Raw genomic sequence first — 17771 nt, 5'->3', positions numbered from 1 at the left:
TCCATCTATTAAGAAAAACAATTCTGTATCAAATTATACCATGCCAGGTTGGAGAGGATTGGCGCATTGTTCGTTTGACAAAACATTAGCTCATTATAGGACTCAGAGCCAGAACAATCTTGTCGACTGCTGTTCAATAACTAATGAAGTCCGATACATTCAACCTTTTTTTAAATACCAATTTATTTCTTTAAGAGCAAGCAATAAAAACATGCATTGTATAAAAGAAAGTCCACACAAACTATTTGTATATTGAAGTGCCATAGCCTGTAGCGCTCTACGCATCTAGCATTAGCTGCTCGAGCATCAAAGGAAACTTGGAAAGAGATGTAGAAGGTTTAATAGACAGACTAACTTAGAAAAGTAATTGCTTATAATCATTAGTAAAGACTCCCGCTATTAAGTGAAGTTTATCTACATGAAAATAAAGTTGTGACACGACTTCTGCATTTGGACGTTAACAAGGTGACACCATCTTAACTCCTCCTCCACATTTACTGGATTGGTTGAAGTGCAGAAGAGAACCTCCCAACATTTTGTTTCCCTTGTCAAGAACAGTAGGGGATCTAGTTTCAGGAGCTTATTTTACGCCTGCTATGTTAAGGTTACCTTTGACAAACTGTCTGTCTGTAGTTGATAACCTAATCAATGCAGCCCAATAGCTACAGGAACACATCAGGATCTATTTATTTTTTATTTTCACCTTTATTTAACCAGGTAGGCAAGTTGAGAACAAGTTCTCATTTACAATTGCGACCTGGCCAAGATAAAGCAAAGCAGTTTGACACATACAACAACAGTGTTACACATGGAGTAAAACAAACATACAGTAATATAGTAGAAAAATAAGTCTATATACAAAGTGAGCAAATGAGGTGAGATAAGGGAGGTAAAGGCAAAAAAGGCCATGTGCCAGAGTAAAAACAATATAGCAAGTAAAACACTGGAATAGTAGATTTGCAGTGGAAGAAAGTGCAAAGTAGAAATAGAAATAATGGGGTGCAAAGGAGCAAAATAAATAAATACAGTAGGGGAAGAGGTAGTTGTTTGGGCTAAATTATAGATGGGCTATGTACAGGTGTAGTAATCTGTGAGCTGCTCTGACAGCTGGTGCTTAAAGCTAGTGAGGGAGATAAGTGTTTCCAGTTTCAGAGATTTTTGTAGTTCGTTCCAGTCATTGGCAGCAAAGAACTGGAAGGAGAGGCGGCCGAAGGAGGAATTGGCTTTGGGGGTGACCAGAGAGATATACCTGCTGGAGCGTGTGCTACAGGTGGGTGCTGCTATAGGGTCGTTCCACCTCAAAAAGCACAAGAAAAAGGATTGACACTCACCATCTCAGATCGTTCTAAAATCATTTCAGATAAGATTAGGATTACAGCAAAAAATGTCAGTTAAAATATAATTTGATCTGAGAAATTAAGGTAATTGATTTCACCCAAATTGTCAAGTTTTAAATGTATAGGATTAATATAATATTCAATAAATATAGTACCCAAAATATGACTTGGACTAAACTTTTTCTAACAATGAGTTAAACATGAGGAATCCAAGGAAATTGTCAAAAGCCAGCCATGGACCCCCACATCAATCCCACCCCAACAACGAGTATATAGTATCAGTTCTCTGTGTCTGACAAGTAGAATGGAGCTGCGGCTCAGAGGATTGTTTCTTCAAGTTGATGTCCCATCCTACAAGTCCAAGCTCTGGCTGGGCTAGTCAAGGACATTCAGAGACTTGTCCCAAAGTCACTCCTGCGTTGTCTTGGCTGTGTGCTTAGGGTCGTTGTGATGTTGGAAGGTGAACCTTCGCCCCAGTCTGAGGTCCTGAGCGCTCTGGAGCAGGTTTTCATCAAGGATCTCTCTGTACTTTGCTTCGGTCAGCTTTCCCTTGGTCCTGACTAGTCTCCCAGTCCCTGCCGCTGAAAAACATCCCCACAGCATGATGCTGCCACCACCGTGCTTCACCGTAGGGATGGTGCCAGGTTTCCTCCAGACCTGACGCTTGGCATTCAGGCCAAAGAGTTCAATCTTGGTTTCATCAGACCAGAGAATCTTGTTTCTCATGGTTTTGATAGGCCTTTTTCCCCCAAACTCCAAGGGAATTAAGAATTGATTGTGTAACTCAATGATGATTTGGATATGAAGAGTGGAAATGTTAATATAGGTACCATTGACTTGCATTGGATTTGTGCCACAAATGCTAAAAAGTTAGCATTTGAATGTGTCCAGGTAAACAAAACCAAAGCATGGGTTCCTTTAATACGTGGTCAATAGACTATTTACAGGGTAAGACAACCAATATATAATTGTGTAATTTGGGTGAACCATCCCTTTAACAAATAATCCCCTAATAGCAGGAACAGCACCATCTAGTGGGCATACCCTGGTAATATCAGGATGTAGGGTGGGACATACTGTAAACTCAACTTCAAATGACACATTTCTCCAAACGGGGGTCTGATACTATATACTCTTTGTTGGTGTGGGATTGTGGTGGGGTGTGAGGGGTCTGTGGGTGGCATTTGACCACTTCTTTGGATTCCTCATGTCTTACTCATTGTTAGAAAGAAAGTTTGGTGCAAAATTGGATGTTAAATCCTATAATTATTTAATATTATATGAATTCTATCATTTAAAAATGGTCAGTTTGGTTGGGTGCAATCAATTAGGTTAATTTCAGACAAAATAATGTTTCCAGAATGCTTATCTTATCCGTTTCTAACTACAGAAACAATTTCAGAACAATCTGAGATTGTGGGTGTCATGGCTTGCTGAAATTACATGGAATGACCCAATAGGAAACATGTCAGGTAATGGCTTTCTGAGAGGGCTAAGGGTCAAACCAATAGAGCCCAGCGAATCAGCAACAGCCAGCACTCTTTATGGAACATTCCAGATGTCTGTGTGTGTTTGATATTGGATAAGCCTTGTGATATTCTAGCCGGCTGTGCTTCACCTCTTTGTGGTGGAGTTCAAAAATACAGCATTTTCTCTTGCGGGCACTCTGAAGGAGAGCCTGTCAAATGTCCTCTAGGCTCTAGCCATTACTGTCACTGAGGCTATGGCTGGCCCTCATTGAACCCAAAGACAATATCATCCATCACCCGTCTGGGTTCCTTCTACTTGATATCACTTTGGCTTTGTCTGCCTTCTTTGAAATGCTTTGAAAAATGTCTTGTCATGCCACAATCAGACAAATAGCGACTTCTGACCCTGTATTAGGTAGTTACCACCAGTGTTTGATTGTTGTACCTCCCACACAACTATCTTTGTATTCAGGTTTCAGGGAACTGGTTAGAATGATTAAAGGCATGATGGGAGGAGTGTGTGTGTGTGTGCATGTAGGGCAGAATTTCTCCACTCTCTTCCCAACTGGAGAAAAGAGGGACCTCAGGAAGGTCAATTATATGAACAGAAAGCCCACAGTGAATCCACCACTTACTGCTATTATGTGAAAGACACCCAGGTGTCTCTAAGGTGTTGAGAGCCCATGAAGAGGGCTCATATTGCTGAGGGCATAGGATATTGGGTATGATAAATTGACTGGTATTTACAGTGTGTGCATGTAAGTGTGTGTGTGTGTGCATGTGTTTGAGATTGTGTGAATAAAAATACTTGTGTGCCAGGAGGCCCTGGCAGCCATGTTATAGATGATGATGGGGTACGATATGAACAGGGAGAGAGGGGAAAGGATTGAGGTTGTTTAGGGTCAGAGATGGTTGAAAGCCTTGTCTTTGTTTTGCTCAGTTCAAATGCGAGTAATGGGGTCAAGTCTGAGGCCCTTTGCATTATCAGGCAATTTTTTGCCATCTGATAATTAAGCAAATAAAATGAGTCCTGGCGACATTTAAAACACAGCCAAAGGAAATATTAACCTTTGGCAATAATGTTGGCGAAACCCACTTGAACAAAAAGCACGGGTAATATTCAACTATAGGTGTGCATTTCTCTGGCAGTGTGGCTAATGGGCTGGCTATAACACAGACCGATTGAGGGGGATGCCTCCCCTCAATAAGTCTTCATCACACATACAAGCTGTATACAGTGCCTTCAGAAAGTATTCACACCCTTGACTTTTCCCACATTTTGTTGTGTTACAGCCTGAATTTAAAATGGATTACATTTAGATTTATTAATACATTAATACAAAATTCAAAGCTGAAATGTCTCGAGTCAATAAGTTTTCAACCCCTTTTATGGCAAGCCTAAATAGGTCCAGGAATAAAAATGTGCTTAACAAGTCACATAATAAGTGATTTTTTTCATCACTTCTGCATGTCTGTACCCCACATGTACAATTATCTGTCCCTCAGTCAAACAGTGAATTTCAAACACAGAATTCACCACAAAGACAAGGGAGGTTTTCCAATGCCTATTGGTAAAAACAGACATTGAATATCCCTTTGAGCAGGGGGAAGTTATTAAAATGACACTTTGGATGGTGTATCAATGCACCCAGTCACTACAAAGACACAGGTGTCCTTCCTAACTCAGTTGCCAGAGAGGAAGGAAACCGCTCAGGGATTTCATCATGAGGACAATGGTGACTTTAAAACAGCTACAGGCTGACTACACAGCTCGCGTCGCGTGCGCGAATGTTGCAAAATAAATTTAGAAATCTATGTTATTCAATTATTGCACCCACACTGCTCACACGCGCCAACGAGCGTCTGCGTTGCCAAGGGCTAAATCAGAAATCAGTTCTATTTCTGACACAGATCGCGCTGCAAGTCCTACCTCTCCCATCTCATTGGTTTATAGAAGCAGGTACCCACGTGCCATCTCCTCATTGGTTATACCCACGTAGGTGACTGAAAGACGAACGAGGTCAGTCGCGGTAATGCACCTAATTTATGAAAGTTGCCAATCGCAATATAAAGTCAAGAGAAGAAAAAGCCCGGAAGGAAGAGAGATGACTACAAACAATTTGGTTGACCATTTTGTGTGTGGATTAATTGGCGGAGTAGAGGACCTTGTGCATTTCAGGTAAAACAACAACTCAATGTTTATATCCAAGGACAAATTAGCTAGCAACAGCAAGCTAGCTAAATAGGACAAATTAGCTAGCAAGTGCAAGCTAACTAGCTAAATTGCCATAAATATTTAATGCTTTTCGACTTGTCCCCAAAATAATACAATTGGTTCAGAGTTTGTTTTGATATTTTAACCTGTGTGTCGTGATCACGTTTGGTGTGGGGGACAAAATAAATGTATGCACGATGGCGCATGCACGCAGCCGGTTTGGGTTCCATGTTAGAGTTTAATGGCTGTGACAGCAGAAAACTGAAGATGGATCAACAACATTGTAGTTACTCCACAATACTAATCTACAGTGGGGGAAAAAAGTATTTGATCCCCTGCTGATTTTGTACATTTGCCCACTGACAAAGAAAGGATCAGTCTATAATTTTAATGGTAGGTTTATTTGAACAGTAAGAGACAGAATAATAACAAAAAAATATCCAGAAAAACGCATGTCAAAAATGTTATAAAATGATTTGCATTTTAATGAGGGAAATAAGTATTTGACCCCCTCTCAATCAGAAAGATTTCTGGCTCCCAGGTGTCTTTTATACAGGTAACGAGCTGAGATTAGGAGCACACTCTTAAAGGGAGTGCTCCTAACCGCAGCTTGTTACCTGTAAAAAAAGACACCTGTCCACAGAAGCAATCAATCAATCAGATTCCAAACTCTCCACCATTGCCAAGACCAAAGAGCTCTCCAAGGATGTCAGGGACAAGATTGTAGACCTACACAAGGCTGGAATGGGCTACAAGACCATTGCCAAGCAGCTTGGTGAGAAGGTGACAACATTTGGTGTGATTATTTGCAAATGGAAGAAACACAAGAACTGTCAATATCCCTCGGCCTGGGGCTCCATGCAAGATCTCACCTCGTGGAGTTGCAATGATCATGAGAACGGTGAGGAATCAGCCCAGAACTACACGGGAGGATCTTGTCAATGATCTCAAGGCAGCTGGGACCATAGTCACCAAGAAAACAATTGGTAACGCACTACGCCGTGAAGGACTGAAATCCTGCAGCGCCCGCAAGGTCCCCCTGCTCAAGAATACATATACATGCCCGTCTGAAGTTTGCCAATGAACATCTGAATGACTCAGAGGACAACTGGTGAAAGTGTTGTGGTCAGGTGAGACCAAAATTGAGCTTTTTGGCATCTACTCAACTCGCCGTGTTTGGAGGAGGAAGAATGCTGCCTATGACCCCAAGAACACCATCTCCACCGTCAAACATGGAGGTGGAAACATTATGCTTTGGGGGTGTTTTTCTGCTAAGGGGACAGGACAACTTCTCCGCATCAAAGGGACGATGGATGGGGCCATGTACCGTCAAATCTTGGGTGAGAACCTCCTTCCCTCAGCCAGGGCATTGAAAATGGGTCGTGGATGGGTATTCCAGCATGACAATGACCCAAAACACACGGCCAAGGCAACAAAGGAATGGCTCAAGAAGAAGCACATTAAGGTCCTGGAGTGGCCTAGCCAGTTTCCAGACCTTAATCCCATAGAAAAATCTGTGGAGGGAGCTGAAGGATCGAGTTGCCAAACGTCAGCCTCGAAACCTTAATGACTTGGAGAAGATCTGCGAAGAGGAGTGGAACAAAATCCCTCCTGAGATGTGTGCAAACCTGGTGGCCAACTACAAGAAACGTCTGACCTCTGATTGGCAAAACCCTTGTTGGCACCAAGTACTAAGTCATGTTTTGCAGAGGGGTCAAATACTTATTTCCCTCATTAAAATGCAAATAATTTTATAACATTTTTGACATGCGTTTTTCTGGATTGTTTTGTTATTCTGTCTCTCACTGTTCAAATAAACCTACTATTAAAATTATAGACTGATCATTTCTTTGTAAGTGGGCAAACGTACAAAATCAGCAGGGGATCAAATACTTTTTTCCCACAGTGTAAATGACAAAGTGAAAAGGAGGAAGCCTGTACAAAATAAAAATATTCCAAAACATGCATCCTGTTTGCGATAAGGCACTAAAGTAAAACTGCAAAAATGTGGCAAAGAAATTAACTTTATTTTTCCTGAATACAAAGTGTTATGTTTGGGGCAAATCCAATAAACACATTACTGAGTACCACTCGCCATATTTTCAAGCATAGTGGTGGATGCATCATTTTATGAGTACTTTTCAGGATAAAAAAAAAATGTATGGAATGGAGCTAAGCACAGGCAAAATCCTATAGGCAAACCTGGTTCAGTCTACTTTCCACCAGACACTGGGAGATTATTTCACACAACTGACATTTCCACCTTGTGTGTGTATGTATATAAGAAAATTGCACTATGCAGAAATTGCTCATTTTTGTTTGTGACAAAACAAGCAAGTATAGTGTAGAGAATCATTGTACCATCTAAATCGTTGTGGCTCAGTTGGTAGAGCATGGCACTTGCAACGGCAGCGTTGTGGGTTCGATTCCCACGGGGACCAGTACGGGAAAAGTACAAAAATGTATCCACTCACTACTGTAAGTCGCTCTGGATAAGAGAGTCTGCTAAAATGACTCAAATGTAAATATATTTTCCTTAACCCTAATAATTGTATTGTGTACAAAACCAAAAGTAAAAGATGTAAAAACAAAACTTAAGAATGGGAAGCAAAGAAGTAGAACATATCTACAGCTTCTTAGAGACTTGCCTTCAATAAAAAATGACAGATCTATAACTCACATTTTTATGTGAATTTGGTCAGGTCGCCCAAAAAGTGACATATTGGAGCTTTAACTGAAAAATGTTTTCCATTTATTTTGGTTTACTCTTATCAGATGTCAAAAATCCTAAATGAATCAGGAATGAGCAGAGCCAGCTATCCCATAAGGACCCCTTATTCATGTTCTCATTACATGTAGTGCAACAAGAGCACTCATGGTCTGTAAAGTTTGATACTTTTGATAGATTTAAACAATATTGGAGTCACCATGGTCACAATCATAAAGTGTCAACTCCATTTGCACGATACGAATTTTGGTTAAAATGTGTTACTATAACCTAATTAAATGTGTCATAAAGCCACAGAAGAAAAACTAAAATGGCTAGTGTGTATACCACTTGAATGAAAAAAAATGTAATTTTGCCAACTTCGGGAAAAAACAAACTCCGTCAGAGTGCTGAAAGATCTGATAGAATGGTTGTTTTTATTGAGGATTTCCAAAATAATAATTTTCCTTATTTTACAAATGTTTGTATTAAACTTTTATTTTTGTCTGTTTTGAATATCTTAATTGTCAAGTCAGTGAGTGGCTTGTCAACTCAGTCACTAATGGTAGCCCACCTTAAGATCAGAAAAAAAATAGTGTCATCACTGCTCTGCAATATATGCTTAAACAATTGAAGGGATAATGTTTGAGTTAAATGTTTTCGGTTCTAAATCTAGAAAAACATGCCAAAATGCTAACGAAATTAGCCCTGGAGCATTATATAGTGCTACAAAACAAAAATAAATGGAGATTTGTATTACATATTTGAAATAATCTAATGTTAGAATTAAACAATCAAGACCTTTAATTAAACACTTGTTGGACAATAATTGTAAAAATAGAATACCTCTTATGGTGTCTCAGAGTTCACATAAATCCAGTCATGTGCATTTTATGAAAAATAACTACAAATTAGGATGTTCCTTTACATGGTGTGATGGACCAAAGCATCATCTATCAAAATATCCAGTATATTTCAAATGTTTTTAATATTAAGACAAATATTTGAGATAGTCCCTTCTTTTAACAATCCCTGAGCACTAAAAACTCAAAAACAATTCTCTGCCCCATGGCAAAAAAAAGGGGTGGGGGGCTTGCGTGAAGACTGGGCTACGCCACTGGCTACAGACTGATTAAGTATTGATTTGTTTCTTTCAACCAGATACACATTAGGTCGGGCATCTTTTATACATGAAGAGATACAAAGCAGATATGTTGTCGATGATTCAATCAGATCACTCTGTATAAGTCTATAGAGAAAAGACACATGCTCTGAAAATTGTTTCTGTATGTCTTTCCTTGAAAGATATCCGTTATCTTTCTAGTTGGAAAAGATGATAACGTAAGCAGTTTAGCTTAGAGTTGAGCCCAATGCCTACTCATATTATAGACTACCCTCTTCAAAAGAGAGAGATGATATAATCATCAATGGACTTCAATGGGTGCAGCCTTTCAGAATGTCTCACTCTTGCTGCCATAGCCAAGTAAGTCCAGCTGGTTTTGTAGGTGAAAAGATATTCCACTTACCACTGTGTATCCATTTCCACACAAAGGGAAGACAAACGCCTCCGCATTGACACAAGGCCGGATGGAATGTGTGGATAAAACACACGGGACCTTCGCTCACTCAGTAGACTGAGTTCATACTCCATCCCATTTACAAACATTTCCCTCCTAACAGGGACAAACGAGCAGTTACATCGCGTATAATGAGAGGAAGCAGGGCCGGTCACATTGAGCGTTGATAGATTGACACTTATCGCCTTGCTCCTCTCGTCTCTACACTCGCTCGTTGGGATGCAAGAACGCTACATATGCCATGTGCAAATTGAGATGTACAAATTGCGAGGAACATGTAACCTTGTCAGGGGCTCCCCACAACGCAAAGTGGCTGGGACAGTCAAAAAGACAGTGGTCCAAAGTAAAAACTAGTCCATAACAAACAATGAAGCCCCCCCCTTTCTTTCTTTCTTTCTTTCTTGCTCAATATTTGATAATTGAGCACATTGCCTGCTGATTTTCTGAACTAGGAGCAGGGACCGCTGTCAATTGGTATGCTCTGAACAGTGGCCTGAACCGATTAATCTGACAATTTTGGAATGGACCCGTTATATTGCAACCTATCCACTTGAAAATGTATCAGCATGCACCATGAATCCTTACTTAGTAACCTTTACCCCGCCGCTCAACTATTAAACCCCGCAATAAAAACACTTAAAGCCAATGAGCCGTGATAGAGAAGGGATGTTCAACTGACTTACCAGTCGGTGGACGAGGTCTCGTTGATAACATCCTGGTAGGCTGTTAGAAGGGCCAGTCTGTTCTTGCTGAGATTCACAGCCATGTTGCTGTCTCTGCAATCATCCAGACCGGTGTAATACTGTAATGGAAGTAGAGGAAAGGATAGAGAGAGACACTACGCAGTAGAGAGACGGGGAGAGATTCTGAGTGGAGGAACAAAGACAATGCAGCGCTATTGCCTCGCCAGCTGCGTGGTCCTAGTGCGAATTTTTCACCGGTCTCTAAAAAACACTGCTGGGTCCTAGTGCCTCAGAGGGGTCCTAGCGCCTCAGCGGGGTCCTAGCGCCTCAGAGGGGTCCTAGCGCCTCAGAGTGCTCACTGGCCTACACCGTCAGAAGTCAGCACTATACCGTGATCTGACCTGGCCTGACCTGACAAAGACCAGGGAAATGACAAGTCAAATCATTTATTTCTGAACAATATAGCCTATAGGAATGGGGTTCTAACTAACAGTAGAGACGGGGCTTCGATTATTAGACACAAAATAATCTGGGGTTGGAACATAATGCTTGACCAAAGTCATATTTTTTTACACTTTGACAAACTACATTCTCATTACTCCTCTTCATAACTTGCTCTCTGATAAAAACAGCCCAATATTTAATCACTGTTCTTGTTTTATGCTTTGTCTGGTACTGGCTGGTTCCCCAGAGATGGGTTTGCTGTCTGGGCTTAACTGTGGAAAAGAGACTCACCCTAAAGCCCCCCAAGCCTCCAGGCTGTAGCTAGCTGAAACTTTCCTCTGAGTGGGAACGTTTTACTTGCAAATAACCGGCGCAATCATGCTCTGATAGTACTCCATCTGACCCAGTCTGGAGTGTGTGTCTGGGATGAGAAATGTGTCAGTGTGTTATTGCGTCATCGTGCCCCTGGAGCTCTCTGAGTGAGCAACCCAAACCCTGAGGAGTCTGTACTGTACTGTATGCAGATTTGGAAGAGAGAGAACAGTTTTGTCTGCTGGTAATTGGGATATGGACCCTAGAGCACAGTCTGAATCTACAGTGTATTATTGAGTGCAGTCCAAAGCAGGCCAGTGTGTCAGATTGAGTAGGATGGTGTCACTCTTAGACACTGATCATTTGTGTTTTTGCTCCTAATGGTTAAGGTTACAGTTTGGGGAGGGTAAGCTGATCCTAGATCTGTGCCTACGGGCAACTCCTACCCAGTCAGTGTTGGACGGACCCTCAGGGGCAGTCTCAGTGCTTTGCTTCCAGCAGTTTTATAGCTAATCTCATGCTGTTCTACAGATTTTGCAATAAGGCTGAAAGAATTTTGAATTTTGAAAGCTTATTTCCTACACATTTTGCCATGAGGCTGAGGGAAAATGTTGCAGTTTTACAGCTAGAATATCTGGTAATTCATTTTTTGTTTGCCATGGCTTATAATTTGTTTATATGCTATCTGGCGTGGGGGGCAGCAGCTACTCTTCCTGGGGTCCAAACACATTCTCAAATTGTTCCAAGATCATTAAGTAGTGCTGAGCGATTCTCCGTAATGTAGTTTTTCCGGTTATTGAACAACTAATTGACCAACGTCGGTTCAAATCAAATCAAAATGTATTTGTCACATGCGCCGAATACAACAAGTGTAGACCTTACTGTGAAATTCTTACTTACAAGCCCTTAACCAACAATGTAGTTCAAGAAATAGAGTTAATAAAATGTTTACTAAATAAACTGAAGTTTAAAAAAAATCTCATAAATCAAAAAGTAACACAAGACATGTACATAACAATAACAAGGCTATATACAGGGGGTACCGGTACAGATTCAATTACTTGAATTCCATTCAGTTCGTTTTTTTTTTGTGTGAGCCCAACAGCAGTTTCTCTAGAGAGAAATCAAATCATTAATGAGAGAAATCAAGTCAAGAACTATGTGGACACTGGGATGAAGGGAGTTGTAGTTTTCATTAAGCAAATATTCATCCTAGTTCAGAGCAGAAAAACTGGTAATTAACTACAATGACCATAATCCATTGCATCTGTTCTCTCCAGCTCAGACAGAGATGGGCCGTGTCCAAGAGGATCAAAACCGTAATATTGCATATCATGGGTAAATTGTTACTGACTGACTGATCTACAAATAATAATGAGTAGTTATTTATGATGGAAGGTGATTTGTAGATCAGTCAGTTGGCAGTCGCCTGCACTCTGCATTCTGATCTTTCTTCCACCAATTGGTCTTTTGACCAATCAAATCAGATCTTTTCACATCAGATATTGTTCAGAGCTGATCTGATTGGTCAAAAGACCAATTCATTAAAAGAAATATCAGAATTGGGCTGCCTGAGTAAACGCAGCCAAAGTGTGTCCATGGGCTTGTTTGACATTGCAGCCGACTGCCATTTACACCTGCTATTTTAGGTTAGATACACAGAGACTGCATGAGAGAGGAACATCAAAACACAATGAGGAGAGCAGGGGGATAGAGCTAGTTCATGAAAGTATACCTTATCTACTTTGAAGAACATGTAAAATGATTGAGTCAGACAGCTCTGCAGCATACTTAGGAAGACTAAAGACAGTACAGTATGGGGAGCAGATATAGCTCATGTTAGATGGTCTGGCTGGCTGACTGCTACTGCCTGAGCAGAGAAGAGATGATGAATTTAAGGAATGAAAAATAATAAAGTTCTCAAATAAAAAGTAAGTATTTTTCTATTGATGTCTACCCAATTTGGAACTGACAGAGATAAGAGAATATTTTCAATGTTTTGGCAATTCAATATTCACTATTTTTGGCTTTGGAATTTCCATTAAAAAAGCTCTAAAATCAATTTAATGTAACTATTTCAGAATCCATTTAATGTTTAAAAAAATAATACAAATCGAAAACCGTGCTAATTTTTTTGGTTAATCGAACCAAAACCGAACCGACCTCAGAAAGCACGAATCGCTCAGCACTCAGCAGAAACAAAACTTTAATTAAAAATGATCTATCTTGTTAAGTGTGTTCAGGTGTGTTGGCCGCGCACGCTAATTGACTACACCTGATCTTAATGAGTGCTTTTAAGGATTAGCCCCTTTTTTAAATTTTCGCCTAAAATGACATACCCAAATCTAACTGCCTGTAGCTCAGGACATGAAGAAAGGATATGCATATTCTTGATACAATTTGAAAGGAAACACTTTGAAGTTTGTGGAAATGTGAAATGAATGTAGGAGAATATAACACATTAGATCTGGTAAAAGATAATACAGAGAAAAAACTGTGTTTTTTTTGTAATTTTTTGTACCATCATCTTTGAAATGCAAGAGAAAAGCCATAATGTATTATTCCAGCCCAGCCGGAATTTAGATTTTGGCCACTAGATGGCAGCAGTGTATGTGAAAAGTTTTAGACTGATCCAATGAACCATTGCATTACTGTTCAAAATGTTGTATCAAGACTGCCCAAATGTGCCTAATTGGTTTATTAATACATTTAAGTTCATAACTGTGCACTCTCCTCAAACAATATCATGGTATTCTTTCACTGTAATAGCTACTGTAAATTGGACAGTGCAGAATTTAAGCTTTCTGACAATATCAGATATGTCTATGTCCTGGGAAATTTTCTTGTTACTTACAACCTCATGCTAATCGCATTAGCCTACTTTAGCTCAACTGTCCCGCGGGAGACCCACCGATCCTGTAGAGGTTTTAATTTTAAATGGGGTCTGTTTGAATAGACTAAAATGAACAGCTGTGTATGCATAAAAAACATGGCATGCTAGCTCCATCCTGATGGCACAGTGGACTAATTCCAAAGAGAGAGAACAGAAGATTGTAGTTTTGCATCTCACTGATGCTGTGTCACAATAAAAATACATGTGTTTGCATAATTACTGCCTAAGGAAATGAATTTCCATGTGTCATTTCTGTGTTTGGAGTTCAAAAACGTTAACCCACAATAAGATAGCAGTGTTATTAAAAGTCTTATTGAAACATTTGGTGAATGTTTTAAGGAAGTTATTAAAAAACCTCCAAATAACCTATAATTTCTGTTCTCAGTGTTAATAAAACTTTCCAGGAAAATGTTTCATTTCTGTTCTGAGAACATTTAAAAAACATTCAGATACTTTATTCATACAACCAATGTGAAACCAAAAACATACGTTCCCACAACTTCCAAGGAACCAAATGTGCTAGCTGGGCCCATATATTTTGTTGAATTGTAGGAAATTAGCTTTAAAAATGCAACATTTTCTCTCCGCCCCTTGGCAAAATGAGTAGAATCACATTAAATTTGTTTTTAAACAGCAAATTGTTCTCTCTGTCCGTTGGAAAAATGAGTAGAATTGCAAAAAAAAATTGCTTTTAATCGGCAACATTTTCTCTACGCCCTATGGCAAAATATGTAGAATTGCAGCACATTTTTCTCTCCGCTGCTAAGAGGGAGGCTACAACAATGTTTTGCCATAGGGGGGCTTAGGGCCCCCAAAAAGCTAGAAATGAATCTGGCTCCCAGGCCTCATTGGCTCAACGTCCACATACTCCTGCCAGCCTAACCACCACAGGGCCAGGGAACTGTCACTCAGAACACAACACGGGACAGGACGTGTCTAGCATCCATGAGAGGAACGAACAGGTATTGTCAATGGACATAGCGGTAGCACTTTACATCACAGTACGGAATAAACTGTTAATAATATGGTAATAGTATGTCTCTTGTATTCATACGTTCAAGGTTTCATATTATTTTCAGGAGCGGGGGATGAACAATAATCCTTCATCAGCCTGACACACATCACAGCATGCCACTCAGAAATAGAGATGATGACTGTCAATCATTTACCCCCGCCCCGTTGCATCTGCACCTGCCACGCCCTATATTGCTCATCCTGTGTCTCCTTGACCTGCCGCCACCTCTCTCTCGCTCTCTGTGTGTGTGATTGTGTGGGCGGATTCCCACCAGCTGCAACCTGTTCCATAATCAAGACCTCTACAATACTCAGCCCTGCCACTTCCACGCTGCCAGATCATAATCTCTGCTCAGTCAGTCTACGTTTCTAGCCATTTGTTCCTATTTAGATCCTGTTTTTCCTTGCCTGACACTGTTTTCCTCTCCGCTACAGTTCTGCCCGCTCTGACTCTGGTCTCTGTCTCCAGTCCCACGTCTTGTCAGTCCTGTTACTCTGTCCTGGATCCCCCACTCTACTGCTCCCTTGGATTCCCCTCCGGACCTGCTTACCCTGTCCCAACACCTCTCGCTCCAGCTTCAGCCTCCGCACCTGGTTTCCTGCAACCCGCCCGAGCTTCCCCTGGCCTGCACTCCATCTTCCCCCTGTGTTTCAATAAATACCTTGGTTACCGCATCCCAGTCTCCTCGTCTGAGTCTGCTCTTGGGTTCACCTGTTCCGTTCTGCGTAACACCCCCCTCCATCATGACAATGCCACCAGCCATACTGCTCGTTCTGTGCGTGATTTCCTGCAAGACAGGAATGTCAGTTTTCTGCCATAGCCAGCGATGAGCCCGGATCTCAATCCCATTGAGCATGTCTGGGACCTGTTGAATTGGAGGGGTGAGGGCTAGGGCCATTCCCACCAGAAATGTCCGGAAACTTGTAGGGGCCTTGGTGGAAGAGTGGGGTGACATCTCACAGCAAGAACTGGCAAATCTGAAGCATGTCCATGAGGAGATGCACTGCAGTACTTAATGCAGCTGGTGGACACACCAGATACTGACTGTTACTTTGGATTTTGACCCCCCCCCCTTTATTCAGGGACACATATTCAATTTCTGTTAGTCACATGTCTGTGGAACTTGTTCAGGTTATGTCTCAGTTGTTGAATCTAATGTTGATACAAATATTTACACATGTTAAGTTTGCTGAAAATAAACGCTGTTGACAGTGAGAGGACGTTTCTTTTTTTGTTGAGTTTATATTCTCTTATCCTCTTTATCCAACGATAGCCCCATCTCCACATCAATGACCCTCATACGACACATGCTCACACCCCTCTTTCCTTGCTGTTTCATCATATGAGGATCTGTGTTTGGCCCCGAGCGGCCACCCTCCCCTGCCTGTTAAGTGGGTTAACATTAATTAATTCTCATCCATTTGGTCCTCAGTGTCTCCTGCAGACGGCTATGGTACCAATTATTTTCACTGGTGATTGTCCTTAGGGAAGACATCTGTCCGGCAGAGACTGGGCTGGGATCCAACGTCCAGGATTCTCCAGCAGCAATATGCATACATGGGGTGTGTGTTTGGGTGGGATCGTGGTGTGTGTGTGCGTTGGCCTCAGTGCCCAAAGCTCACACCCTGTCTTAAATGGAGCAGCAGGGGATTGAGCCAGCAGCTCCATACAGGACTCTGACACCAAGCTCTCATTTCTAATGGAGTCTTTGAATGGCCAAATGACTCTGTCAGGGCTGAAGGGAGGAGAAAACAGCAGCTTTTGCATCAACCTCAAACTGGATTACACATCACAAACTAGTTCATTTAATCTGTCCGAAATAAATACCACAGCATTAGAATTCATTTCTCGTATTTGATCAAAGTAACATGATTTCATATTCATTCAGAGTACTTTCCAACTGGGCTGGAGAAACAGAGTTAGATTGAGGACAATAAGCAGCTTGTTCTGACTTTATAACAGAGTGGTATTGATTTATTGATCTGGTTCTATTTGAGGAAGTTTGGAGGGTGAAGGGGAGAGACGGCAGGTGGACAAAGACAAAAGGCTTTAGTTTCAACTCACATCTCCACTCTACACACTCCGATTACCCTGGTCCCAGAACTTTGGGCTTTAGCCAAGTCCTCCGACTATAAAGGGATGAGGACCATATCCTTGGAACAGTCTGCCACAACTGACACATACTGTAGGCAGTCAGGCACAAACAACAATTTTCTATCCCTGACTCACCCTCACGTCCAAGAGGAAAACAATCGCGGGGTGTCCTTATAAGTCTTGCTCAGACACAGGCCCCCCTGAACGCTCTCCCTCTCTCTCACTCTGCCGCCATGGAGAACAGACAGATGGTTGATGTGCCGAAGAAAAACACACAAAATAACCACCAGGAGAAAAAACAAGACACTTCATTTGGTCAGACATTCCTTCTTCTGTGCTTTATTTTCCACATAATGTGTGTCTAAGACAATTTTCCCTTGTGGACATCCTATCCTATAACGAACAAAAACTAACATCAAAGTAGTGACCCAAGATAGGGAAAAATATAAGTTCAGTTGTAAGTTTATTTATTTGAATTACTATTTTTAGAGGCAAGGATCGTAATCTTGTTCAATGTGTAAGAGTTAACAAGATGTAAATCTCACACTACCGCTTTGTGCACTTAAAGAAGCGTTTAGTGTTACTTTAGTCAACACAACCTTAGTCATGTGTGGAGAAAATATGTGCTGTCTGAGAGTCTGTCTGAGACAAGGAGGCCAGCGTTACAGAACTAACATTTATAACTCCCAAAGGGTTAACTTCTTGCTGTGCAGGAAAAATACAATCCACATACCAGACCAGTGAAGCCTGGACTCATAGAGAGCGTTCTAAGTTGGAAAACAAAATCGGACCACAGATAGTAGCTGAATGACAGGAATTTCGTATTCGACAAAACCGGCTCCAAAAATGCAGCCCAGCAATCCCTGTTATAGAAAGAAATACAAAAAGTGACCCTTGTCCATGACATGGCTAAACGGACAATAACACATCTCTGCCCATACCTGAACCCCAGTTAACTCTCTACTGTGTGGTGCCAAGAACAACAAAGCAATGATCTGGTGGCTTCTGGAATGTGTTCATTTCCT

At 41.2% G+C, this 17771-nt stretch overlaps 1 protein-coding gene across 5 annotated transcripts in view; it reads right to left on the bottom strand.

Moving 5' to 3' along the window:
• The window catches only part of dbn1 (drebrin 1), a 102493-nt gene extending 92257 nt beyond the window's left edge, over window positions 1–10236 (bottom strand). For 2 of the 5 annotated variants that reach the window (XM_014137985.3, XM_045693554.2), the window contains exon 1: window positions 9989–10236. In XM_014137985.3, coding sequence (XP_013993460.1) covers window positions 9989–10071 — 83 coding nt within the window. In that variant the 5' untranslated portion in view covers window positions 10072–10236. Of the gene's footprint in view, window positions 1–9254; window positions 9278–9988 lie in introns of those variants that run through there. The other 3 variants (XM_014137982.3, XM_014137983.3, XM_014137986.3) reach the window with 2 other exon arrangements.
• Window positions 10237–17771: the final 7535 nt, after the last annotated feature.

The sequence above is a fragment of the Salmo salar genome, chromosome 13 (genome assembly GCF_965601325.2).
Source record: "Salmo salar chromosome 13, fSalSal1, whole genome shotgun sequence".
NCBI classification, from domain to species: Eukaryota; Metazoa; Chordata; class Actinopteri; order Salmoniformes; family Salmonidae; genus Salmo; species Salmo salar.
Note: the sequence above shows the minus strand (reverse complement) of the source record. Positions and strands in the feature narration are given on the sequence as shown.